General features: G+C 43.6%; 1 protein-coding gene across 5 annotated transcripts in view; it reads right to left on the bottom strand.

The window, feature by feature from the left end:
- CSMD2 (CUB and Sushi multiple domains 2) overlaps positions 1 to 27353 on the bottom strand; it is a 643453-nt gene that overhangs the window by 59772 nt on the left and 556328 nt on the right. For all 5 annotated transcript variants that reach the window (XM_034960731.3, XM_055095664.2, XM_034960735.3 and 2 more), the window contains exons 44-49: positions 26833 to 26978; positions 13054 to 13134; positions 12470 to 12583; positions 9515 to 9703; positions 6617 to 6763; positions 3139 to 3327 (exon numbers count right to left, since the gene is read on the bottom strand). In XM_034960731.3, coding sequence (XP_034816622.3) covers positions 3139 to 3327; positions 6617 to 6763; positions 9515 to 9703; positions 12470 to 12583; positions 13054 to 13134; positions 26833 to 26978 — 866 coding nt within the window. The remainder of the gene's footprint in view (positions 1 to 3138; positions 3328 to 6616; positions 6764 to 9514; positions 9704 to 12469; positions 12584 to 13053; positions 13135 to 26832; positions 26979 to 27353) is intronic.

Below are 27353 nucleotides of genomic sequence, written 5' to 3'. Positions count from 1 at the left end.
TTAAGGATATACCCCATGAAAAAGAGGGTGAAAACCAGGAAAGGACAAGATATGAGATATGAAAAATGACAGAACTAACTCAAGAATATAAAGAAAAGGAATCTCAAAGGGACAACTCAGGAGAGAAATGTTTGCAGCAACATGGCCAGGATTATTATTTTATAAGGAGTAGGGTCGACATTATGTTTATAGGAGGAATAGGAATTACTTAGGCAAGAGTAGACTGTTTGGTCTTTGAAAGAAAGTAATACTTATAAATCATCCTTGCCCTTTGACAGCTCAGGGGGTATTACAGGTGGAAAGATTAATCCGTCAAAGTACCCACTACTGCCTCCATCCACTATCCCCTCTGGCTACTAGTCTAGAGCTCAGAACTTTTTCGCTTAGAGCCAGAATAAGCTTGGGCAGAGTCCCATTGAGATTGCCTAACAAGATGCTTGATGCTATAAGAATTTCCAGAACCAATAAGAGGCATCAGGCTGGGGCTCCATTATGAGTGGAGGAGGGTAGACTGTTCAGAGGGAGAGAAGTTGGAATGCCAAGATGGAAGAAGGATCTAAGTGTGGGACTTTCCAGAAGAGGAGGATCAGGAACACATAAGGAATGAGAAATAAGAGAGTGTTTAAACATGAGACTCTTAATGACTAATCAGAAAGGCTATGAGCTCCTTCAGTGGAACTAGGTTAGCTAAGCTGTCATATTACATCAACTACCTGCCCAGCTTCCTTGAATCCTTTGGGAAGAAATACTTGGATCTCCACTGGTGTCTTGCATGGAGAGTCAATCCAGGGAGGGCAGTGAAGGAAGTGGGCGGCAGCCACTTCTCACAGGCCCTGGCCTGGCCTTGCTCTTGTAGATAACTAAGGGGACAGAAGATAATACTCCAGCCTGAGATACTAAAAGCCTGTGTCTCATGATCTCCATGCCAAAATGCAGTCCCCAAAACCCGGTGGTAAGAGGGACACTTCCTGTGGGTAGGAGGGGGAGGGGATACAATCACAAAGTATTTGAGGCTTGTGGTGGAATGAGATCTCTGAGGGAGAAAGACACAGGTGAGAGAGTGGGCTGGGGAAGGAGAGAGAAGGTATTAGGAGGCATAGAGTCTCTAAAGGAAGAGTGGAAAAGTCATGGTTTGGAAACAGCAGTAGAGAAGTGGAATAATGCCAGGCCCTTCCTGGCCCAGAATTCTGTGGGAAGTAGGAGGTGGGTGGAGGGGGATTAACACTCCACGTGAAAGGGCCACAGCACACGTGCTCTCAGAGGACAGCCATGGTCTCCACGGAGGGAGGAAGTGAAGACAGCCAGCTGGGTAGGGACTGAGGGTGTACGCTTGCTGGCCATGGAACTAGGATTCCAGAGAACGCAGTGGGAGGCTTAGAGGAAGGGCATCAGTGGGAGGCAAGGGGTGGAGTGGGGAGAAGACATGCACAGTAGTATGGGGATGGGTCAACTGAAGTCTGGTGGAGGCTTAATTTTGGGTGGTGACGTAAGGTAACAGAAATGAGAGGCTTAGTAGGTTCCAACTGGCGCTCCGGAAAAAAGACTTGTCCTCGTTAATGCAGTTAGAGACGCAGAGACCAAAGCCAAATGCCATTTGCCATTTGTGGACAGCCAGTTCACTGTGACCTTTGCTTAGGGGTAGAGTAGATTATTAATAGCACATTGTTTTTGTTCTTTGAGAAAGCACAGGCACAGGCGAGACGGTTGTGAGGATTAGAGATGAGAGATGTCATTAAAAAGTACTTCACCACTACTGGGAACCAAAGGAAAAATCAAATAGCAATGTGATTTCCTGTTTTTGTCTATGTAGTTGGCAATGTTTTCTTCTTTTTTTAAATGCAGTGCCTAATGTTGAGACTGTGGGAGAAAAGACAGTTCTCACATGCTGCTATACATGAGGACAAACTTTCTGGGAGGCAATCAGTATCGACAGCTGTCAATCGCATACGTTATGATGCGAGAATCTCATTTCTGAGAATTTGCCTTAAGGAAATATGTAATATTCATAAAGATGGAATTATAAGTTTATCGTCACAAAGAATATAGAAATTCAAATGACCAACAAGAGAATGATACTTAAATGAATGACAATTTTCTCATAATGCTGTGCAACTATTGAAAATAATGGTGAGGAAGTATAATATTAACAATAGAGGCCAGGCGCGGTGGCTCACACCTGTAATCACAGCACTCTGGGAGACCGAGGTGGGCGGATCACCTGAGGTCAGGAGTTTGAGACCAGCCGGACCAATATGGTGAAACCCTGTCTCTACTAAAAGTACAAAAATTAGCCAGGCATGGTGGCGGGTGACTGTAATCCCAGCTACTCGGGAGGCTGAGACAGGAGAATTGCTTGAACCCAGGAGGCAGAGGTTGCAGTGAGCTGAGATCATGCCACTGGACTCCAGCCTGGGCGACAGAGGGAGACTCTGCCTCAAAAAATAGTATATAGTTAAATATACTTCCTCACCATGATTTTCAGTGGTTGCACAGCATTATGGGAAACAAAATCTATAAGAGCTTTGTACACGGATGATCCTATTTTTATAATCAATACATAAAAGACCAAAGGAAATGTGCTGAAATGTTAACAGTGGTGATCTCAGGTTTATTGTTCATTTTCACTTTTTTTCTTTTGCATTATCTACCGTTTTTTTTCTTCTTCAGATTTTTAGTTTGAATGTATATTACTTGAAGGGAAAAAACTGTCATAAATCATAAAATCATAAATCATAAAAGGTAATGCATGCAAATTGACTGACACATTTCAAGTGTTTGATCAACCCACTTGCTCTATGAGCCGGAACCCAAGCATCCCCTCTGCTGGGAGCCCTCCCCAGCTGGCCAGGAGGAAGCAGATCCTTTCTCACCTCTGGGCTCCCACAACACTGATTATGCTCCTGACACGACACTTCCTTCCTCTGCCACTTTGCATTGATGTGCTCACATACCCATCTCCCCCATGGATCTCAAAACACTGAGATTGCTACGCACTACAGATCTTGTAAATGCTTGTGGAAAGAATGAAATAATTATCAAAGAGGAAACCCACATTTGGAAGTGACTAGTCCTGGGACAACCCTAAGATGTGAGTTGGATCCGAGCTACCTTGTGACCCCGTTTCCACCTGCTTCTCACCTTGACAGAGAGGGATGGCTTCGCTCCACAGGTGGTAGCCCTGGGGGTGCCGGGTACAGATGGCCATGCTGTGTCCCACCAGGCGGTAGCCGGCGTTGCAGCCAAAGTGGATGGAGCCCCCGGGCTGGGTGCTGGTCTGGCCTAGGATGAAGCCATGGAGTGGAGCCCTGGGCAGGCTGCAGTAAGGGGCTGAACAACAAGATGAGGTTCAGGGAACTGGCACCAGCAGGAAGACAGACATGGTCTTTCATGCAGGCCCCTTTCCCTTTTGTCTCCCCCCATCCCATTGTCTTTGCCACTGCCACATCCTCTGCTATTGAGGAAAGTCTGAATGGTGGATATTGAAAAACACCCAGTCAGGTTGGTAAAGCCGAAACAAAACAACGGGAAAAAAAAACAAAAAAAAAAACAAAAAAAACCAGCTTCATGAAGCACTGGGTCCCTTTTGCGGTCCAAAGGTAGATCTGGTTGTATGGCTAAGTTCAGGCTCTCAAATCCCTTCAGCTCCCAAACAGACTTAGAAGGTAGAACCCAATGGGGTTGGTTCCAGAAAGCTGCGACTGCGGGGGTGTGGACTTTGACCTTAGTCAGGCCTGGGCTCCAGTCCCGTTTCTGATCTGACCAGTTTCTGTAACTTGGGGCAAATCACTTCAGCTCCAATTTCCTCGCCTGTAAATTGGGACTGGTAATACCCACCTCACAGATTTTTGGGCAATTTAAGCTGTACATGTAGATTGTGTACATAAAGCCCCCAGCACAGCATGGGGCACTCACTGTTCAATGCTCAGTAAGTGGTCATCGTCCTTCTTTGTGCTGTGTGGGGGAATGTGCTGAGACAGACCTGTGGCAACCCGGGACACACATTTCCCTACAGTGCTCATTGCCCCTCCACATATGGCTTCAACTTATTTCATTCGTTTATTCAACAAATAGATATCAAGTATCTATTATCTTCCAGATATTGTTCTAAGTGCTTGCAATACAACAATGAAGAAAACAGACCAAAATCCCGGCCTGGGCCAGGCGCAGTGGCTCACGCCAGTAATCCCAGCACTGTGAGGCTGAGGCCGGTGGATCACTTGAGGCCAGGAGTTCAAGACCAACCTGGCCAAAATGGTGAAACCTCGTCTCTACTAACAATATAAAAATTGGCCAGGCGTGGTGGTGTGTGCCTGTAGTCCCAGCCACTCGGGAGGCTAAGGCAGGAGAATCACTTGAACCCAGGAGGTGGAGGCTGCAGGGAGATGAGCTCAGGCCATTGCACTCCAGCGTGGGTGACAGAGTGAGACTCTGTCTCAAAAAACAAGCAAACAAAAAAAAAGCAAAACAAAAAATCCCAGCCTGAAAGGACTCACATTATAAAGCCTGCCAGGGATCCTCAGGGGGAGTTCTGTGAGGCCAGGAAAGAGGGATGACCAAAGGAGCAGGCAGATAATTCTCTTTGTTTGCCCTAGGAGTCCCTGGTGGGGTCTTCCAGGCAGAGATGGATAAGGCAGGATGCGGGTGTGGGGCCCTTACAGACACCCCTGGTGAGGTCCCCGGCCTCTTTCTTGGTGATCATATCTCTCTGCCGGTGAAATTGTTTTAAATAGCTGCCTTCCAAGCCGAATTTGTTTCCCTACTCCTGCTTTGCCGCCTGTGTCCTATGTGTGCTGTATCCACATGGTTACCTCCCTCAGGAACAAGAATCTCGGTTGTAAAATATACTTAGTCACAGTGACAGACGCAGGTGCAAATTACACTCATCTACTTGATCTGAATTATTAAGTACTAATTGTTGCGCCATGTAATTAACTCACTTTCTACGTGGCATATGTATTGTAATTACAACTGACTCATTATCCCCAAACACGTTAGAACATCAAGGAAAGGGTAACTCCTTAATAACGTTCAGTTCCTAATTTAGCAACCAGCATAGTGAAATGCTACCAAACTGCTGTATTTCCTGTTTGAGTGAGCAGCTGCCAGGAACTCAGCCTGAGTCACCCCTAAGAGGCACCTTAAAGTTTCTTTTCCATCATGCAGACACTGAAGCTTGAAGTGGTTAAGTACCTTGCCTAATAATCCCACAGCTAGTAGGTGAGAGAGCTGGTCACTGACATTGGGGCACTCAGTCATTGCAGCCACCCAGACCCCCCTCTGTGTGCACCAGGGAAAGGAGAGGTTGGATGGACTTTGCAGAGGATATGGGCTCTGAGACAGTCAAGACCCACCTTCTCCCAGGGGCCCTCAGCTTCCTCTGGTTGTCTCTTCCCTGAAAGCTACACCCAGGGATTCTTTAAGACTGTCCACCCACTGAGTATGGGCTGGTCTTGCAAGTAGGAGACCCATGAGAAGAGATGGACTGTGGCAAGTGGGACTTCAGGCACTGAATTTGACATTCCTTCCAACCAAGATTCTTTTCTGTTTTTTTTTTTTTGAGACAGAGTTTCACTCTTGTTGCCCAGGCTGGAGTGCAGTAGCGTGATCTAAGCTCACTGCAACCTCCACCTCCCAGGTTCAAGCGATTCTCCTCCCTCAGCCTCCCAAGTAGCTGAAATTACAGGTGCATGCCACCACGCCTGGCTAATTTTTGTATTTTTAGTAGAGATGGGGTTTCACCATGTTGGTCAGGCTGGTCTCAAACTCCTGACCTCAGGTGATCTGCCCGCCTTGGCATCCCAAAGTGCTGAGATTACAGGCGTGAGCCACTGCACCTAGCCCCCAACCAATATTCTTTAGAAATTTGTCCATTGTTTGCCTGGAATGTAGGCCAAAGGTAGCCAGGGGAAAGAGTGCTGAAAGGGAACTGGTGTGTGATGGAACCCCCCATGGTCTTAAGTAATTCATTTCTGCCTCCAAGCTTGCGGAGCCCAGTCAGCAGTTCACTGAACCCACCTCTCTTCAAAGTGGGCATCAAGCAGCTTGTGAAGTTTTCTTCCAACCACAGACAGTAATCCCCATGACGGGAGATCAGATAAATTCAATTTTCTCCATCTCATCATATTCCCAGGATTATGTTTTTCAGTCCTTATAGATTGTTGCCTGGGTCAGTCTTTGGCCTTTTGATCTGACTCTGTTTATAAGATATGGCTTGCAGAGCAGAAGAAAGGCACCTGGCCTTGAAATATAGCCCATCCTTTGCTGCCTGCTTAACATCTGCCAGTCAGAGATCCATGCTTTAGGGCTTTTTAGTTTTAAGATACTTTTATTAGCATTTCCTAACTTTCCTAAAGGGACAGAATCACTGTTAGGCATTATCAGATCATATAAAATTGTTAAACTTATCCTGAAGACAAAGCCTGGCAGTATGAGAAGAGAGGGAAGAGGTTCAAGAGGGGAATGGAATAGAAAAATAGGAGGTAGGGGAATGGCAAAGACCACTTAGCTTCAGGTGAGGCAGATTTAGAGGAGGGGAATGGCTGCCCGGTCTCCACAGAGGAGCTTGAGACTTCGATGAGGAGAGGGCCTGTGGCTTATTTGTGTTTTTTTCACTCACCTGAATAGCGGATCTTAAAGCCCTTCCGATTGTAGGCGTGATCAGATGACCAGCGCAGGTACACAGAGTTGCTTGAGCTGGTGACAATCAGGGGAGCTGAGTAATTCCCACTGAGGGCTTTCAGCAGAGGACTCTGTCCTGATGGACCTGGGGTGAGAAGGATGCAGGATTACAGACCATGGGAGCCATCACAGGGAGCCTCCAGGGAAGACCTCAGGACTCAGAGGGTGGGGTGACTTGTTCAGAGTCAGCAAAATCATTTGTACTTGCACTCCTCTCTCTGCATCCACAGGCATTGCTCAAGGTGCTCTTTTCTCCTAAGCCCAGCTCTAAAGCAGTGCTCTAGGAAGTCCCTGCCTACCTCTAGGGGCTGGCAGGTAAGATGAAATTGATTTGCATTTTGAGACTTGACAAAGGTCAAGTAGCTGGTTAATGGAAGAGCTGGTTTTCAAACTGGGAACTTCTTCCACTTGGCCACCCTACTTCTCTTGTGTGTATTTAAGCTCATGTCTGTAATCCCAGCATTTTGGGAAGGTGAGGCAGGTGGATCACTTGAGCCCAGGAGTTTGAGACCAGCTTGGGCAAATAGCAAGACCCCATCTTTACTAAAAAAAAAAAAACAAAACAAAAATTATCTGGTCATGGTGGTGCATGCCTGTAGTCCCAGCTACTGGGGAGGCTAAGGCACGAGAATCACTTGAACCCAGGAGGCGGTGAGCCAAGATCGCACCACTGTGCTCCAGCCTGGGTTACAGAGAAAGACTCAGTCTCAAAAAAAAAAAAAAAAAAAAAAAAAAAGAAAAAAGAAAAAGAAAAAAAGCTCAGTGCCTGCCATATAGAAAAAATATTTATGGAATGAAGACATAGCAATAGCAATAAAGCTAGAGGAAAATGTCATGTCTTGGGGTCATAAGTAACAGAGCTCCCTAATACTGCTTTTGAAAACTCTTTGAGAAAGACCTCCCTCTTCTTTTGTCCTACCTTAAATGCCTGAGATTGCATCCCGAGGGGGCTGGTTGAAGGGGCGCAGAATATAAAGCTGGATAACCCATAACACAGGATTTATCACTCTGGAAAAGGCCCTGAGTGATGGCTCTACTATGCCACTGAGACAGCTCTTAGAAGCTTGGAAAAATTAATGGATCATATTAAACAAAGTAGAGTCACCAGAACTGCCATGCAAACTGTGAAGGGAAAGGCTGGGAGAAGTGGCATGCTGGGCTAGGTCTGCTGTGTAAAAGTTGACCATAGTTCTCAGGAAGACCTGGAGGACACTCCATTTACTAAAGCAATCAGGAGGTGAGGAGCTCCAGCCTTCCTGGAGGGGGTGAGCACCAGCATTGCTGAAAACCTGAGTAACTAATGGCTATCCTCTGTGGGTCAAAACTGATGGAGAGAGACACTGGGCTCCCTAGCAGTAATGGGGATGAGAAGGTCCTAGAACACCGAGGCCAGGTGGAATTACTTAACAGTCAGAAGCAAAGTTGGCATAATTACTAAAATGGGAAGCAAGGCTGGAATGGCAGCTGGGAGAGCTCGGCCTACGGGATCTACAAAGATGGCTCATAGAACATGATGTTCCTAAGGGCAAGGTAAATAGGAAGCCAAGAAGAGCAGCCAAAACAAGTATAACTATATGAACAAAATAGATCATGAGTAGCTAACTGCAGGATGAGAAAAGCTGCCCCCAGCAGAAAGGTGCAATCCTTTGCCCAGTTTGCAGACTTGAGCCAGGTTTCATTTCCCAAGAGGCTGGGTCCCTATGAAAAAAGACCCTGCACAATGACAATAATTGTATATAGTAGTTGTTCCTACCATTCTTCCCCCAAAAGACCTACTACTGTTTACTCAGAAAACAGAATATTATAGAAAATGGAATGTTCAGATATATCAAAGACTTCTGGATACAGGATGTTAATTGATGCTGATGCCTGGGGGTCCAAAGCACTATCATAGCTACTCTGCCAGAGGAGTGGTGTATGAAAGTTGGTTTTGGGAATAAATGGAGTCCTGGCCCAGGTCCGTCTCACAGTACACACTTAACAAAGTAGGAGCCTCAACTGTAGCAGCTGTGTGAGGCGCATATCTTTACTAGAACAGATCAACGCAGCCTTGGTTACATAGAATGTAGCTGTTGATCTGGCCATGTAGTCTTTTCCATACTCTTCAGAAATGAGGATCAGAAGCACTTTGCATTCACATGAGGTAGACAACAGTATACATTCATGGTTTCCCCCAGAGCTATGTTACTTCTCTTGCTCTCTGTCATAATAGAGTATAAAGGGATGTGGACCATCTGGACACCTTGCAGAATATAACATATTGGTTCACTCTATTGAGGACATCATATTAATTAGACCTGATGAGTGAGAAGGGACAATTAGTGCTTTGGCAAGATGCCTTTTCAAGATGCATGTGCTCCAGAGGGTAAGAGATAAATCCTACAAAGTTCTGCTATGAATTTTTAGGGTCCAGTGGTCTGAAGCATGCTGAGACATGCCCTCCAAATTAAACAGCAAATTATTGCACCTTTTCCCTCTTAAAGCCAAAGAGGCAGCACAATGTTTGGTAGATCTCTGGGTTTTGGAGGAAGCACACTCTTCACTTGGGAATACTGCTTGACCCATTTATCTGTTGACATGAACAGGAATGGCTTTGAGTGGGAGCTAGAGTAAGAAAAGGTTCGGTAACAGGTTCAAGTTGCAGTACAAGCAGCTCTGCTGCTTGGGCCATGCCACCCCTCAGGTCCCATGGCCTTGGGGTTGCTGTGGTAGGGAAGGACATCCTGTGGAGCTTCTGGCAAGCCCTGATAGGAAAACTGCAGCACAGACTCCTCGGGTTCTGGAGCAAGTCCATGTCTTCTGCAGCAGAGAACTGTGAGGCATTTGACTGACTTACCATCAAAAATCTCAAACTCATCATATTGCTTCTCGCTGAGGAAGTACTCCACTGTGAGGGAGATGTTATAGTCGGGCTCCACTCTCACCAGCCAAGAGCAGGTCTGGAACTGGGGATAGCTTCCAGGGTAGCTCTGGCTCAGGATCACGCCTGTGGAGTCTGTCAGAAGCTCATTTGTTGGACAGTGCACTTGGAGAAAGAAAGAGAAACACCAAGTACATGGGGGTGGAGATGGAACTACGGCCAACACATTTGCTTTTCCCAATGCTGAAGACAACCACCAGAAAATCAGTGTTTGAGCACATTCAGATAAGATCCCACATCCATCACTGTGCTGCTCCATGACATGAGGTGGGCTTAGATCCTGTGTCAATATTGCAGTATTTCTGGGACTTGAGCTTTGCCAGTTGGTTGGAATCACTTCCTAGATAAGTTGTGGGTTCTACTACCTGGCTTTGAGTAGGGGAGGATGGAACATACATACAGACAACAGTAAGGCTTCCCCAGATCCAAAGGAGATAATCTATAAAATGGGTTTTATTTGAACAAAGATTGTATTGTATAGGGCAGAGGTAAGTACATGGGATTTTGAGTCAAATACACCTGGATTCATAGCCCACCTCTGCCACTTACTAATGGTGTGTTCTTGAACAAGTTATCTCCTCTCTGTGTGATGGCTTCTCTATCTCCAACACAGAGATAACACAGACCTTACAGGGCTGTTGTGAGCATTATATAAAATATTACATGCTGGGTGCGGAGGCTCATGCCTGTAATCCCAGCGCTTTGGGAGGCCGGGGCGGGTGAATCATGAGGTCAAGAACTCAAGACCATCCTGGCCAACATGGTGAAGCCCTATTTCTACTAAAAATACAAAAATTAGCTGGGTGTGGTGGCATGTGCCTGTAGTCCCAGCTACTCAGGAGGCTGAGGCAGGAAAATTGCTTCCCAGGAGGCAGAGGTTGCAGTGAGCTGAGATTGCACCACTGCCCTCCAGACTGGCGACAGAGTGAGACTCCATCTCAAAAAAAAAAAAAAAATATATATATATATACACATATATATGTGTATATATATACACATATATGTATATATATACACATATATGTATATATATATGTATATATACACATATATGTATATATATACATATATGTGTATATATATATAATGAAATAATATATGTAAAGCCTGCAACATAGTGCTTCAATAAATTGTAGAGGGAATGATGATAACTGCATCTTGAACAGAAAGGTCTCAGAACTTGGCTGTGGCCTAATTAGTACTATTTATATAGCTAAAGAAAAAAATGTCATTCTAAGGAAGACATTGAGCTTGGAACTTAGAAAAGGAGGAGCTGGAGGAGCAGGATTGGTTATTTCGTCATCACCATGAGTGGGAGGGAAGCTGCTGGTTCAGAGAGGCCCTTCCCCAGCACTGAGGAGGTGCTGTGTCCTGGGTCACAGGCAAGCATCACAGCATGAAAGCAATTTCAGGACCATCCACCTCCATTTGTTTGGGTTGCGGACGCCAAAGCAAAGTTCTGAGGACTAAATCGACTTCTTCAGTACATTGTTCTTTCAGTACAAAGGTGTGCATTGACAATAGTTGTAAGTATTCTTATCACTGCACATGGAGAAATCAGTATTTTGCAGTAGATGTGCCTTTAGACAGGCTTCCTGGGTCTGCTGGATTCTGGGACACTGGTAAAAGGGAGGTTCTGGAACTGCAAGGCCAAAAATTAATCCCAGGATTACAATTTCAGGTAATGCTATTTTGGGTACAAGACTTTGCCATGGGCTGTTCACCCATCTTACCTCTGCCTTCAGAGAAGTGGGGCTTGGCAATCAGCACGGGGGCTGGGCTCCTAGAGTCTTGCTGTGGCCCAGAATTTCACAGGACTCATCCAGGATTCTACCTGAGTAGCTTTGAAAGGTACTCACTGACTTTTCCCAATAGAGCTTCCTTTTTAATTTTAAGAGGAGAAGGAAAACTAATGTCTTCTAAGAGGAAACTCGCTTAGCTTTGACATGTTCCTGATTTCACTAATCCGATGACCAGCACAGGGCACTGAGATGTGGTGATACTTAAGTTCTCTTAGGCCTCATGGTCCTCTCCTGCCTCTACCAGGTCTGCTATTCCTCACTGACAGTCCATATTGCAGGTTCTTCCTACTCTTGCTTTCCCAGAAGTGGGGGAAAGGCTGACCTGTTTCCCCATAGGCTACTGAATATTTGCAGGTAGCAGTAGTTCTAGAAACAGTAGTCGCACTAATGATAATATTAACACAAACATGGAGCAATTACTGCATGCCAGGCATCATTCTAAACTGGTTTATGTTATTAACCCATTTAATACCCCCATGGCATAAGTACTATCATTATCCTCAGTTTATAGAAGGGAAGGCTGAGGGCAGGACAATCAGGTACCTTGCCTTAGGTCAGATGCCTGATGAGTGGAGACTATTTTTTGATCTTAATTGGGGTGACTTGCTGAAGCGAATTCATTTCTGTCAAGGCATGGTACACTGCAATAAAGACTGCTGTGGTCTCTCAGTTGCCTGGTTTGGCACACAGCACCTTGAGTGCATCCGCGCACCAGTAAAGCAGGGATGGTGTGTGAGCCCACGCCCAGGGAAGGACTTCCTCCTTCCAGTACTCAGTATGCAATTCCAAGAAATTCCCAGGAACGAAAAAAAGGCAGATGGAAATAAATGTGGCCACTGTAGCCAATTCACAGGTTCAGACATCAGAACAGGGCAGAGAACCTATCTAGAGTGATCACTCACTCATTCCTCATGCACTTACTCATCCATCAGACAACATTTACCAAGTGACCTTTCATGTTATGGGGCAGTGACTGAGCTGAGAACTGGGAATAGAAAGAGGAGCAAAACAAGAGCTTTGTTCAGGAGGAACTTCTAGGCCCCATACAGATGTGGCTCCATGCAATTACCTTCACATATTGGGGGTGGCCCTTCAAACTGCAGGTAGGTTCCAAGTTTGCAGGTCAGAATTTCATTCCCCACTAAGGTAAAGCCAGGGAGGCATCTGTAGCGTACGATGTCACCTGTCAAAGAAAGACCAACATGTAGACTCTCTTAAGAAGTCCAGTCATTAGTACCTTGAACCCACTTCCAGGTGAGATAATCAGAGGCAGGTCATGTTCTGTTCAGACTTAAATAACTAGCTCAGCTCCCATCAAATGGCCCAGACAACTGCTCCCCTCTCACAACTCAGCCTTGTGTTAGCCTCGGAATGTTTCATATTCCAGGACATTTTATACTGTCTTGCATAGATTTATTTCTCAAAAAGATGCTGACTTGAACCAAAAAAAGAAAACTGTTTTTCTGCCTCCCCTTTTGATTTTATTCTGGGTGTAAACTCAGTGGGCAGAACCCTCTGGCACAGGGCCTACTGTTTCTCTCTCCACAGACAGGAGCAGGGGATAAGGTCCACTGGCCCGACAGCTCCCCCCGCCACCTTCCCTTCCTTCCCCAGTCCTGGGCTCACAGTCCTTGCTGGCTTGGGAGGTGGTACCTATATTGAATTCTTCATTCTCTGTGACGACTTCGGCGTTGGGGAGGATGGTGGGAGGAGGGCATTTGGTGAGTGGATAAGCTGAAAAGATAAAAGCAGGCAAGTCAGGGTAAGATCATCATTCTCCAGGTACACCGTCATTCATTTGTTCAATTCTTCACTTTCTCATCCCTCATTTATTCACACACAGATATTCATGAGTACTTATCTGTAAACAGGGCAAGTTTAGCCAAGTCCTTTTTGCTTATCTTCTGTCATCCTTATTGAAATTAATAATAACAAAAGAGGGGCAATCTAAGGAGTCAGTGACACCATCACCAGCACTGAAGGGTGGGAGAGGAGCGTTTTCTGAGTGCCTCGTGGATATTAGGCGTTTTATAGGCTGCCACTCTAACCCTCACAACATCTGACCATGCTGTGAGGTTCTCTTACCCTACTCGTGAGCAAGTGAGATTCAGAAAGGTGAAGTAAGTTCCTCAAGGTCACACAGGAATTAGGTGGCACAGGTAGGATTTGAATCCAGGTCTGGCTGCTCCCAAACCCTGTATTCTTCCCACCACTGAGCATCTACATGCTGCATGTGGCTTCTGCGAGTACCCACTGAAGTCAGCTGACAAGCTGACCCTTCTGATCTTTGACCAGATACTTCTGGCTTCACAAATTTTCTAGGCTGGAATTCATCCCTATGGGCAGAGACTGGATGATGCTAGAGGCAGGATGCTATTTACTGAGGCTAAGTTCAGTGTGGGCTCATAACCTGGCTTTTATTACTGGCACAGAGTCAAGTGCTATACAAGTGTTAGCTGCTCCTGCTGCCACTGCTGCTGTTATCGTTACTATTTCCAATCACCCCAATCCTTGCTATATTAAAAAGGTGTTCTTTAATAAATACAAATACAGTACATTATCATTAAAGAAAATTTGAGGTATTCTATGGAACAGTAGGGAGAAATCAAACTTATCCATTGCGCTCTCAGAGATAACGACTGTTAACCAATTACAGTACGTTCCTGGAGGGTTTATTCTCTGCATATATAAATATTTTTGTTTTATACAACTTGCATTATATGTTATATAGCTTGTGTTGATCCTTGCACACTTACTATTATATTGCAAGAATTTCCCATATAATTACATTTCTTAGAAAATATGATTGAAATAACTTCATAGGATTTAATCATACAGATTTACTAGAAGGTATTTAACAGATACTCTGTTAACCATTTAGGTTTCCAAAGTTTTGCAATTTAAAATAAAGCTGCAATGAAATCTTTTTTTATATATGCATCTTTTATGGTTTTTTTCTTTTTCTTTTTTAACTAGGAAGATTCAAGTACATGACCCTTTTGAAAGTACAGATATCTCCTGCTGAATGTCAGTAATCCTTTCCTGGAAATCAAATGTTCTGTGTAAAGATATTAACTAGGAACCTATATCCCATTATTTTAAGTGGGAAAAAATTATACTGTGTTGTACTTAAACCCAAAATCCAAAAAGTAATTAAGACAAAATAAAATACCTAAATATATGCAACAAACCATTATGTTAGAGAAGTTAAATACTTAAAACATCACGATCACCCAACAACATGGTGTGACAAAACAGTGCCTCTGTGCATTGCATACTGTACCATCCACATCCAGTGCGCCGTGAAATCTTGCAGCTTGAGACATTATAAAACTCTAGGCAGAAAGAAGGTCTAGCTATGAAAGACTCAGTGGGAATGCATTCAGGACTGGCACTAGGTGGTAGAGTACAGTTTACAATGAACAGCATGGAGTGACACCTCAGAGCCAGCAGCCTCTGAGACACACATCCCCGCCATGGAATTGGAGCCCCTTTCCAAAAGTCCGCATGGGATTCTGACATTTTACCAACTGTAGTTGGAATGCAACTTGAGACTTTCCCTGCATATAGATTTATTGAAAATGGTGTATTATGTTTTGGGGGATCTAACTGTAAATGTTTTCTATAGACGCACTCGCTGAAATGTATCGTACTGAGAGATACGTAAGCTCTATGAAATGTGGGTGTTAAAACTAAGAGGCACTCTTGAGGTAACCAAGTGGGTTTACCTTTGATTTAACATAAGCCTGGGAAGGCCACGTCCGCACTCGCTGCATGCTTCCACTTTGCCCTCCAGGAAAATGGTTCCCATTGATACTATCAACAGAGCGACTGTTCCTCCAGCACTGGGTGCCATCATTCTTCTTTCACCCAGTTCATGTAATGATTGTCTATGGAGGGCTCACCCTGGGCCAGGCACTGTGCCAGGTGATGAGGTTACAAGAACAACCAAAACAAATACATCCCTTGCCCTCAGAGAACTTAGGCCCCACTGGGAGAGATAGTCGTCTGTTTTAGTCTTTGTTAACTTGCTAAACAAAAAAGCAGCATTTATTTTATTTTAATTGGCATTTGATAACTAATTAGGCTAAGCATTTTTCACATGTTAATGGCCTATTTGCATTTCTCTTTTTAACTGTCTATTAAAAGAGTTGTGATAAACCAATATGTTAGAAGTTTAAATACTTAAAACATCACTTCATGATCACCCAACAATATGGCGTGACAAAACAGTGCCTCTGTGCATTGCATACTGTACCATCCACATCCAGTGCACAGTGAAACCCCGCAGCTTGACACATTATAAAACTCTAGGCAGAAAGAAGGTCTAGCTATGAAAGACTTTCTTTGCTCCTATTTTTCTTATAAATTTGAAGAACTCTGAATATTCAAGGTTGACTTTAGCCATTAATTATATTTTCCCAGTTTATCATTTGCTTAGTTTTATTTATGGCACTTTTGATTTGTAGAAGTATTAAGTTTTTATGTAGCCAATTATAATTTTTCTTAATAAGTTAAAAAAATTGGTGCCTTCCATTCTCAGTGCCATACTTATCTTCAAAACTTCTAAGGCATACTAAACTTTTCCAGGAAAAAAAATGAATAAAAACAAATCCCAACTTAAATATAGCCTGGGTACTTTATATTTTGTGATTACTCTTTTGATTGGGGTGATTTTCCATTACATTTTAAAACTAGTTTTTTTTTTTTTTTTCAGGGTCTTGCTCTGTCACCCAGACTGGAGTACAGTGGCACAATCATGGTTCACTGCAGCCTTGACCTCCTGGGCTTAAGCTATCCTCTCACCTCTGCCTCCCAAGTAGCTGGGACTACAGGCTCATGCCACCACACCTGGCTAATTACAATTTTTTTTTTTTTTTTTTTTTTTTTTTTTGTAGAGATCTGGTTTCAAGATATTGCTCAGGCTGGTCTCAAACTCCTGGGCTCAAGTGATCCTCCCACCTTGACCTCCCAAAGTGCTGGGATTACAGGTGTGAGTCACTGTGCCTGGCCATAAAATTACAAATTTCTGTTTAATGCGGGAAGCTCATGGGATACTAAAAAGCAACAAAACAAAAATTTCCCAAATCTCACCATCTAGGCATAAGCATTGTGAAGATTTTGCTGTAGGATCTTGGGTCTTTTACAGACATGCCCTATTTCCCACCACACACACACACACACACACACACACACACACACTCTTACCACATTGATGGTATCCCACTGTATCCACCATGTTATTGCTACAGAACTCTAGGGCAGGGGACATTCAAGGCAGACTCTTCCATTTCATTTTGTGAATACCCTCCTTCTTCCCCTGAGGGGAAGAGGGTGAGGTGTTGAGAGAGCATAGCCAGATTCTGGTGTGTGTGAACATGTTAACTCGTGAACGGTGGGGGCAATTGCTTTATTAATGTTAAGCAGCAGTTGGCTCAGCAGCAGCTGGCTCAGCAGCAGCCATTGTGAGCAATGGTCCCTGTCGTCTTCTTGGGAACGTTATTCCTCAAGCTGCTGGGTGTGCTGAATTGGCCTTTCATTTGAAGCTTTTATTTATCTTTTTTTTTTGAGATGGAGTTTTGCTCTTGTTGCCCTGGCTGGATCACAATGGTGCGATCTCGGCTCATGGCAACCTCCACCTCCTGGTTTCAAGCGATTCTCCTGCCTCACCCTCCCGAGTAGCTGGGATTACAGGCATGCGCCACCACGTCTGGCTAATTTTGTATTTTTAATAGAGACGGGGTTTCTCCATGTTGGTCAGCCTAGTCTAGAACTGCCAACCTCAGGTGATTCACCCACCTTGGCCTCCCAAAGTGCTGGGATTATAGGCGTGAGCCACCATGCTCGGCCTCATTTGCAGCCTTTAAAACCAAATTAGCTTAGAAAAAAATGTGAGCTCACATGGTTCATTTGAGCTTACCAAAGGACTCAGGCTCTGCTTTTGAATCTGGGGTCCATGCCCAGCTAATATTGAAATGCCTTCCTTTGCCTTTGTTTCTTGTCTGTATCTCTTTTTCAGAACATCACAAGGAGTGGTGAGTGTGGTCTAGGGTGGGAGTCCATAATCACTGCATTTTCTTGTGATACCATCACCTGAGTTTTTAAAATCACCTGCTTTTTTTGCACTGAACAATATAAAATAAACATTTTCCTAAATCAGTGAATTGTATTCTACATGAATGATTCTTTTTATTTTCTTTTTAGAGACAGGTTCTCATTCTGTCACCCAGGCTGGAGTACAGTACCACAATCATAGCTCTCACTGTAACCTCAAACTCTTGGGCTCAAGTGATCCTCCCACATTAACCTTCTGAGTATCTGGGACTACAGGCATGCACCACCACACCCAGCTAATTTTTTTTTTTTTTTTTTGGTAGAGGCAGAGTCTCACTATGTTGCCCAGGTTCATACATGAATGATTTGTAATGACTGTATCTTTCCCTATCTCTCTCTCTCTGAGTATACACTTTAAATTTATAATACCTAATCTCTTACTATTTTTACATTTAGATTATTTCTAATTTCCCTGTTATAACATATCAAGCAATATCTTCATGCACATATCTTTGCATAATTCCCAGAAGTAGGATTGCTGGGTCCTAGGTTGTTGTATTCCTTGGGAACCTTTGGATGTAAATAAATCAATTCAGGCTAGAATAAGCAAAAAAAGCCTCTCAGAGAAGAGAGAACCCAAGGGTCGATTTGCAGCCAGACTTCACAAAGGTAGAGGACGAGGAACTGAAGGGCCATCAGAAACCAAGGAAAATTTTCCACTTCTCAATCATTCTCTTTCTGCACATAGGATTGTTCTACTTTTTGGTCCACATGGAAAGTAGAAGAGCAGCAATCCATTGCACTTGGATTTTTATCTTTTCAGGAGATGGGTCCAGGCAAAAGTAGAATCTCTTGGGTCCTATTTCAACTTCCCAAGAGAGAACATCTGATTGCCCCTGCTGCAGTCAGCTCAGGTGTCCACCTCTGGTCCAAGCTTCTGTGGCTGGGGGGCAGATGTGTGCGTGGAGGGGTGTCACAATGTACAAACAGCTGCCAAGTGCCCCGAGGAGCAGTTAAAGAGAACATTATGAGTGGCACAGGCACCACAAAGTGATTGGAATATGTAGCTAATCATATTGTGTTAAGGTTTTGGATCTGCAATTCTCAAACTACCTATCACTAAGTGGCCATCTTTCTGCAACCTTCCTAATTGGATAATCACTTCAAAAATTATCATGACAGCCGGGCGCAGTGGCTCACACCTATAATCCCAGCAGTTTTGGAGGCCGAGGTGGGCGGATCACAAGGTCAGGAGATCGAGACCATCCTGGCTAACACGGTGAAACCCCGTCTCTACTAAATGTACAAAAAATTAGCCGGGCGAGGTGGTGGGTGCCTGTAGTCCCAGCTACTCGGGAGGCTGAGGCAGGAGAATGGCGCGAACCTGGGAGGCGGAGCTTGCAGTGAGCCAAGATCACGCCACTGCACTCCAGCCTGGGTGACAGAGCAAGATTCTGTCTCAAAAAAAAAAAAAAAATTATCATGACATATGTGTACACTCATGCTCTTAGCAGCATTATTCACAAAAGCTAAAAGGTAGAAGCCACACAAATGTCCATAGAGGGATGAACAGATAAACAAAATGTGGTCTGTACTAACGTTATTAATAAATATATACCACATGTGTGGAATGTTATTCAGCCTTAAAAAGGAAGGAAACTCGGACACATGCTATAACATGGAACCTTGAAGACATTATGAATTCTGCATTTTTCTTTGATTGTTACTGTTGTTGTTTATGTTTGCCCAATATAATCTCTGGCCACCCTTTTATCTTTAAACTGTATCACATTGTCTTAGTTATGTTCCTGGTATAGAAAATATAGTTGAATATTATTTAGGTTAATCTAAATATATTAGTCCATTTTCATGCTGCTGATAAAAACAAACCTGAGACTGGGCAATTTACAAAAGAAAGAGGTTTATTGGACTTACAATTCCATGTGGCTGGGGAGGCCTCATAATCATGGTGGAAGTTGAAAGGCATGTCTCACATGGTGGCAGACAAGACAAGACAGAGCTTGTGCAGGGAAACTCCCATTTTTTAAAACCATCAGATCTTGTGAGACTTACTGACATCATGAGACTAGCACAGGAAAGACCCACCCCCATAATTCAGGTTCTTCCCACAACATGGGAATTGTGGGAGTTACAATTCAAGATGAGATTTGGGTGGAGATACAGCCAAACCAGATCATTAAGAGTCTTTGTTTTTTAACAGGAAATTGAATTTTAGTAAATTTGCATTTTTCATTACAATTGAATGATTTTATTCTACTGCTTTATCTGATTTTGTGCTTGCTGTATCTTTGTCCCTAAATAGTTTCCTTTGTTCTCTGCCTTTTATATTTGGATTATGTTTTACGTGTTTTTTCTTTTAGTGATTTAGAAGTATTATACTTTATTTTAAATATATTAGTGACTAAAGTATATGTTCAAAATCCTTATTTCTCTAGTGATCAAAGTCAACAATTGGATAATATATATTGATTCCACCGTCACAAAAGATAAGGACATTCTCTTATCCCTTTTCCACCTTCTTGCACATTTAATAATATAAAATAATTATTTTTAGTCTTTTAAGAATTATTGTATTTGCACTGCTTTGAATCCATATGTTCCATTATTATTTAGCTTTAAGTCTGTGCTTAGCTAGTATCAACACTCCATTTTTATCTTTTCTTTCATACATCTTCTCTATTTTGAGTTACTGGTTCATCTGGAGTTCATCCGGAGTTACAGCCACCTGGAGTTACAGCCCCACTTGAGATAGAGTGGCAATAATTGTAAATTATTGAATCCCTGCAAATAACAATTTCTTGCACTCACACATGAAGCCCCCAACTTTTTCTCCTCCTTAAACATCACCTCCTTCATTTTCTGTAATCTAATGTCAAAAATTAGCCTGAGAATTGTCTGATTTTGGTTCATTTAAGGTAACTTTCTCAGCCTGGATTCTTGTAGATTTCCCCTACTCCTCACCCTTACAAGTTGAAAAAATTGCCAGCCTCTTTTTTATTTCTCTTGGTATCCAGAGAGCTCCTTTATATACACAGGTTTTCTTTCATCTCAGAAAAGTTTTATCATTTCCATTTGGTTCCTTTCTTCCTGAATGCTTGTTATCAGTGTCTTGGCTCTTTGTCCACTGGGTCTCCTTATTTCTTATCTTCTATCTTCTCTCTACCACTTTCACGCCTCTGCCCTTCTCCCTATTTGGGTTGAGATTTTCAGGTTTGTCCTCCTCATCTTTGCATTGTTTTTCTACAGTGTTGCTTCTGCTGATTCTTGTGCTGATGAAAATTACGCTATTTTGTTTCTTTTCAGTCTTGCTATTTTTTAGTATCTAGCTTCCCTTGGAAATAAAAGTTTTAATTTGGAGCAGCCACAAAGGTATAGGAGAAGTTGGAAGTATAGTACAAAAATCTTTTTCCATGAACCGTTTGCAAGTAAGTCACCAACATGTTGCCCTGTAACCCCAGAATATCTTAGTGTATTTCCTACAAACTAGCACTTTCTCTCACATAACCACAAAACGACCATCAACATTGGGAAATTAACACTGACACATTACTGCCATCGAATCTTCACATCTCATTCAAGTTTCACCTGTTTTTCCAATAAATTCCTTGATAATTTATTGATCCAGTTCAGAATCACATGTTGCATTTCATTGTCATGTCTCTTTGGTCTCCTTTAGTCTGGAATGGTTCCAGTGTCTTTACTTGACCTTCAGAACTTTTATATTTTTGAAGACTGCCTGCCGGGGAGTTGACAGTCCGTCCCTCAAGTTAGGTTTGCCTGGTGTTTCCTCCTGATTATGTTCAGCTTGTCTTCTGCAACTGGATAATCATGGAAGTGATGCTGGCTTCTTCTCACTGCATCCTCTCAGCTGGAGTATGATTTCAATTTGTCCCATTATTGATGAGGTGGGCGTGTCTTCCAGTCTTCTCCACTTCTTTTTCCCTTTGTTATTACTGTGTGTGGAGTGGGGTGGGGGAGGGGGTAGTTTGAAGTTATGTAAATCTCCCCTTCCTTATAAAAACTTGTAATTATTTAATGTCTGCGTGGATATACACAGTGTTCTGTTTGATTCAATAGGTCACCACCATTTGTTACTATTTTAAACAACTTTGATTCTCAAATTATCCCCAATATGGTCAGTGAGAACCCCTCCAAGCCAGATTCTATGTCCCTTTGACATGTCTCCATCATGCCTTGGGCATTTCCTTAGCTTCTGCCATAAGATATTCCTGGCTTGTCTTCTACTTTCTCTGCCCCAGGCTTGGGATTAGCCATTTCTTCAAGGAGCCCTGGTCCATTTTAGTGGAAAATGTTATTTAGGAACCAATATCTGGTGCTAGATGTGCTCATTACTATTGAAGAATCACTGCTCTGAAGCCTTCTCAGTAGAAAGAGCTAAGAAATGTATGTGCAAACACACATGTACTCAAACATGCCCCACTCACACACTCATATTTTCTTCCATATCTCTACATATTGAAAACCATAAGCTCACACTGATACATCCAATTCAAATTTAACACCATTGGGTATATTATAATTTTTGCTCTATCCATAGTTCTAACCCTCTTCTCTGACAGTGAGACACCTGCCTTCTATTGTCCTTAACGTATTAACGTATTTGATCAGTCACCCATCTGGAACCAAGGTTTCATTTCTGCTGACCCCTCCCTCCTCACCCTACTTAGGCTCTGACTTCCTTTGCTGGGCTGATCCTTCTCTGTGTGGCTGTCCGCCTTCCTCTGCTTGGGCTCCAATACCCTACATGGGTGTCTGCTCATCCTGCGCAGAGCTCTGACACCCTGTGCCAGCTCCATCCCTGTACAGATACCTAAGCTCCAGCTGCCCATGCCAGGCAGCCCATCAGTGTGGCTCCCCCTGACACCCCGGCCTGGGCTACAATGGTTCACACTCCCTCTTGCCTGACAGGTATGGATGCTGTATTAGTCTGTTATCACACTGCTAATAAAAACATACCTGAGATTGGGTATTTTATAAAGGAAAGAGGTTTAGTTGACTCACAGTTCAGCATGGCTGGGGAGGCCTTAGGAAATTTACAATCATGGGAGAAGGGGAAGCAAACACGTCTTTCTTCACATGGCAGCAGGAAGGAGAAGAATGAGAGCCCAGTAAAGAGGGAAGCCCCTTATAAAACCACCAGATCTCGTGAGAACTAACTCACTATCATGAGAACAGGATGGAGGAAACTGGCCCCCACGATTCACTTATCTCCACCTGGTCCCTCCCATGACATATGGGGATTATGGGAACTACAATTCAAGATGAGATTTGGGTGGGGACACAGCCAAACCATATCAGATGTCTTTGCTTTGTCCCATCTCACAGCTTTAGGACTGAATTATTCAAGTGGGGAAGGGAAGAGATTTAGCTTTCGTTTTATTTATCTCTTGGCCAGATCTTTCTTTTCATTTGTGTGCTGTCTGAACATTTCACCTGTTATTTGGAGTCCATGTTATCTAGACTTATATTAGAAGAAGATGCTTCCCAAAATTTATTTCTATTACTTCTAGTTCCTAAACCATGTTTTTTTTCAAGGGCATTTTTCTCTGTAATTCAAACTTCATGTTCTAATTTTTAATGTTATAAAATCTTTCACAGGTCTCCTTAAGGTATTTTTCCTTTTTCTTATTGATCCTCATATGAAAAGAAAGTTCCTTAGAGCTGCTTGCCTGGAGAAAGGCAAAAATTCTTTCCCCCACTCCCTTCCACTGTCCACTTTTTGCAAGTCTAGCTCCTTTTTTTTTTTCTTTAGTTCTTATCTTGAATATCCTCTCTTAGGTTTTCCACAATTACTTTGCATGGAATTCTCCAACTTTTTGTTTGCTATCTTATCCTTTTATGTCTTTCGAAGCATTTGTTACAATTTGCAGAAATTTTGTCCTCTTAGTTACTCATTATCTCTTTCTCCTTGGAGCAGGAAAGCTGTCTGGGGAGCAGACATTTCACAGAGCAGGAAGCATGAACACTCAGTAACACAGGAAAGGATGCTCTGCCTCATCACAAGCATACAAGTGAAATGCCATCTCATGCACCTACCAGATTGGTAGAAATGTAAAGTCTGCTAAAACCCAGTGTTTGCAAGGATGTACAGCAATAGGAACTCTACTTCAGTTGCTGGGAAGAGTGTAAATGGTTATAACTGCTTCTAAGATAAATTGAGCATTACCTAGTGAAACTAAATATGTGGATATTTACAACCTCACAACTCCACACAGACATGTACTCAAGAGAAACCCTTGTACATGTTCACAATAAGGAATAAGCAACAATGTTCTTATTGCTTGAAATGAAACAACTTAAGTGTTAACAGTAGACTAAATAAATTGCTATATTTTCATGCAATGAAATCATACAGCATTGAAAAATGAGTTAAGTACAGTCACATGCATCAACATGAATTTCAAAAACTTAATTTTGAGTGAGAAGAGCAGGTCACAGAAGAACATTTATAGAATGATTGTCTTTACATAACAGAAATAACATGCAAAATTAAACAACATATTTTTGGAGACTCACATATGGAGTAAAATAAAAAGAAAAGCAATGAATGATTAACCAAAAGTACAGGATCATGGTTAACTCTCAGGGTAGGGTAGGGGAATGTGTTGAGGAAGGAACAGAGCTTCAAAGGCTTAGGTGTTCTTTTTCTTAGGCTCAATGATGGTGTTCATTTTATTACTCTTTAAACTGCACATACATGTTACATACATTTTTATATGTAGGATATATTCCACAACTTACCAAAAGTTCTATGAGGCATGGAATGTGCCTCTCTTGCTCACTCATCCCCTAGTCCAGTGCCTCTCCCACTTGAGCCTGCCGATCTGGGCACAGCAGTTCCTCCTCTCTTGCCCCAGACCCTTGCCTGCTCCTGTGGTCAGTGAAGCCTTGGGCTCTGGTCTGAGCTGGGACTGAATGGCTATCTTAATCCATTCAGGCTGCTGTAACAAATTACCATAGACTGGGTGACTTCTAAACAACAGAAATTTATTTATCACAGTTCTAGAGGCTGGGAAGTCCAAGTTCAAGGGACTGGCAATTTTGATGTCTGGTATGGGCCTTCTTACTGGTTCATGGACAGCTGTCTTTATGCTGTGTCCTCATGTGGTAAAAGCGGCAAATGAGTTTCCTGTGTTTCTTTCTTTTTTTTTTTTTTTTTTGAGATGGAGTTTCACTCTTGTTGCCCAGGCTGGAGTGCAATGGCGTGATCTTGGCTCACCGCAACCTCCGCCTCCCAGGTTCAAGCGATTCTTCTGCCTCAGCCTCCTGGGTAGCTGGGATTACAGGCATGCGCCACCACGCCCATCTAATTTTGTATTTTTAGTAGAGACAGGGTTTCTCCATGTTGGTCAGGCTGGTCTTGAACTCCTCACCTCAGGCGATCCACCCACCTCGGCCTCTGTGTTTCCTGTGTTTCTTAGCTCTTTCCACTGAGAAGGCTTCAGTGTGGTGATTCTGTGGGTCTCTTTTATAAAGGCACTAATCCCATTCATGAGGGCTCTGTTGTCTGACCTAATTGCCTCCCAAGGCCCCACCTCCTAATACCATCACCTTGGGGGTTAGGACATCAGCATATGAATTCTAGGGGGGCCTAAGCATTTACACCATAGCAAGGGCCTTATGTCTCATTTGAGAGGCAGAAGGAGCATTGTGCCCTTAGGCAAGCACTCTCACTGAAAGACCTTGCTGAGAAGAACTTGGAAATAAGGATGGCCTGGGGCTGTGCTGAGCCTCCTTTGCCTGGTTCTGGTACAGGTGAAGGCTCAGGAACAGGAACAAGAGACCTGGCCTACCACCAAGGTAACTTTACACCAAGCCTGTCAATATCTAGATATAATAAAAATAATCATGACAATGATGACTATTAGAACTATAAGTTATTGATCACCTTTTATACTCTGTGCCTGGAGCTAAGGATTTCCAAGCATTGTTTCATTTAACTTTAGGAGGTTAGGTACTTATATTATTCCTATTTTGTGCATAATAACATTGAGGCTCAGAAAGGTGAAATGACAGACAAGGTTACATAGCTTGCATGTGTCAGAGCCAAGGTTTGAACCCGTCTGTGACTCTGAAGTCCATACTCTTATCACTCTATGGGAAAGTCACAAGTCAAAATGACAGAGCCTTAAAGCCTGGATTTCATTAGTGGAGTGACAGGTGTGCCCAATGAGAGGGGCATGGGAACTGAGCAGATGGAGAGGGCGGAGTCTCATTCCCACATTGCACTCACCCTGGACTATAGCTCCTGGGAATGGCAGTCACAGCTGCTTAGGTTCTTTACATCCTTGTTTCTCTCTGTCGCTTTCTGTTTCTTTCACTACCTCTTTCACAGTCTTAGTGTGTTTCTGCAAGTGCACGCATGATGTAATAACACTGTATAGTCACACCAGAGCAGATACTGTAGCAGACACTGCAGCAGATACTGCGGAGGCTGGGTTCTGTTTCCAGTTCTATCCACATGGTTTTGGACAAGTACTTGAGCCTTCCTTTGCCCTATTTCTTCATTTGTAAAGTAGGGGTTAGAATATTTGCCTTACTACCTCACAGAATTCTTACAGGTCACAAACTCCAAGCCGGTAATTCTACAGGTGAAGAAACTGAAGTCTCAAGTGGGGAAGGGACCTGTGCAAGGTTTTACACAGCTGGCCCAAGGTGGAGCTGGGAGTAAAATCCAGCTTTCCCGATTTCTGGTTAAAATATCTGCAGTGATCTGTAAATTGCAATTATGTGCATCATTCCATAGATAGGCACAAGTCCACAGAGAACATTCTATAAGTTTCTCTAGGCAATTCCACTATAATAAAAATGAGGAAATATCCAGATCCCTAACTTGGGACTCGTAGAAGAAAACAGGCTGCCAATAAAGACATACCTACTCTGAATTGTTCATACTCTTCCTACTCAAAATCACAATGCCTTCATTTGTGCAGAAAAACACAGTGCTCCTTGAGAGGTCAGCAGAGGCACTAGATCCCTTTGGAGAAGGAGAACCCGCTAGAAAGTGCTAAGGGATAAGCTGGGGCACAGGTATAGGGATGATCCAGCCAGTGAGTTGATGTGAATGAGTGGACTTGGCACCAAGGTTTGGGCTTCTGTGCCTCTCTGCCCTGGCAGTGTGGAATAGGAGGAAAACTTGCATTTACAGAACCCTGCACTGAGAGCTCTCACATAGGCTAACACATTTAATTCTCATAACTCTGAAGACACTGAGGCTCCAAGAGGTTATACAACTCACTCAAGGTCACATGATCTGCAAATGGTGGAGCCGGGAGTCAAGCTCAGCCTTGACTTGAAAGCCTGGCCCTTCCCACCAGGCCAGGCTTCCATACTGACCGGAGAAAGCTATGGCGAAGATCCCCCCTGTGGCTGCATCGCGGTGGAACTTGAGCAGGACCTGGTTGGATGAACTCTGCACTGTTTTCTTGGCCATGCTCCGGGTGAAGACGCCGAGCCGTGGTGCTGTTTGCTGTGGTCCATCCCTGTACACAGGAAACAAGGTCCTGGCATGTCACTAGTCACCATGGCTGCCTGCTCCACTTGGTGCCATCAGTGGCCTTAAGACAGACCTGGAGTGGGAGGCTATGATTCTTTTTGTACCAACACTTCCCCACACCATGCCCTAAATACCTCTCCCAACCATTCCCAACTTGGTCTCCCAACATAGTTGATAGAATCGGTGAAGCTCACACTGATTCCTCATTCACCTGATTCTTCACCAGCCCAATGGGCTCCTGGGCAAATTCAGGCTCCATGGAGCAGGGGTATGGGTCTTACCACAGGTCCTCTCAGTCTGGGGCAGCACTAGGACAGGGCTGAGGAGCTGGTGTGAAAACCTGCTGCTATGCATATTGGCT

This window comes from Pan paniscus, chromosome 1, assembly GCF_029289425.2.
Source record: "Pan paniscus chromosome 1, NHGRI_mPanPan1-v2.0_pri, whole genome shotgun sequence".
NCBI lineage: Eukaryota > Metazoa > Chordata > Mammalia > Primates > Hominidae > Pan > Pan paniscus.
This window is presented reverse-complemented; position numbering and strand designations above follow the sequence as displayed.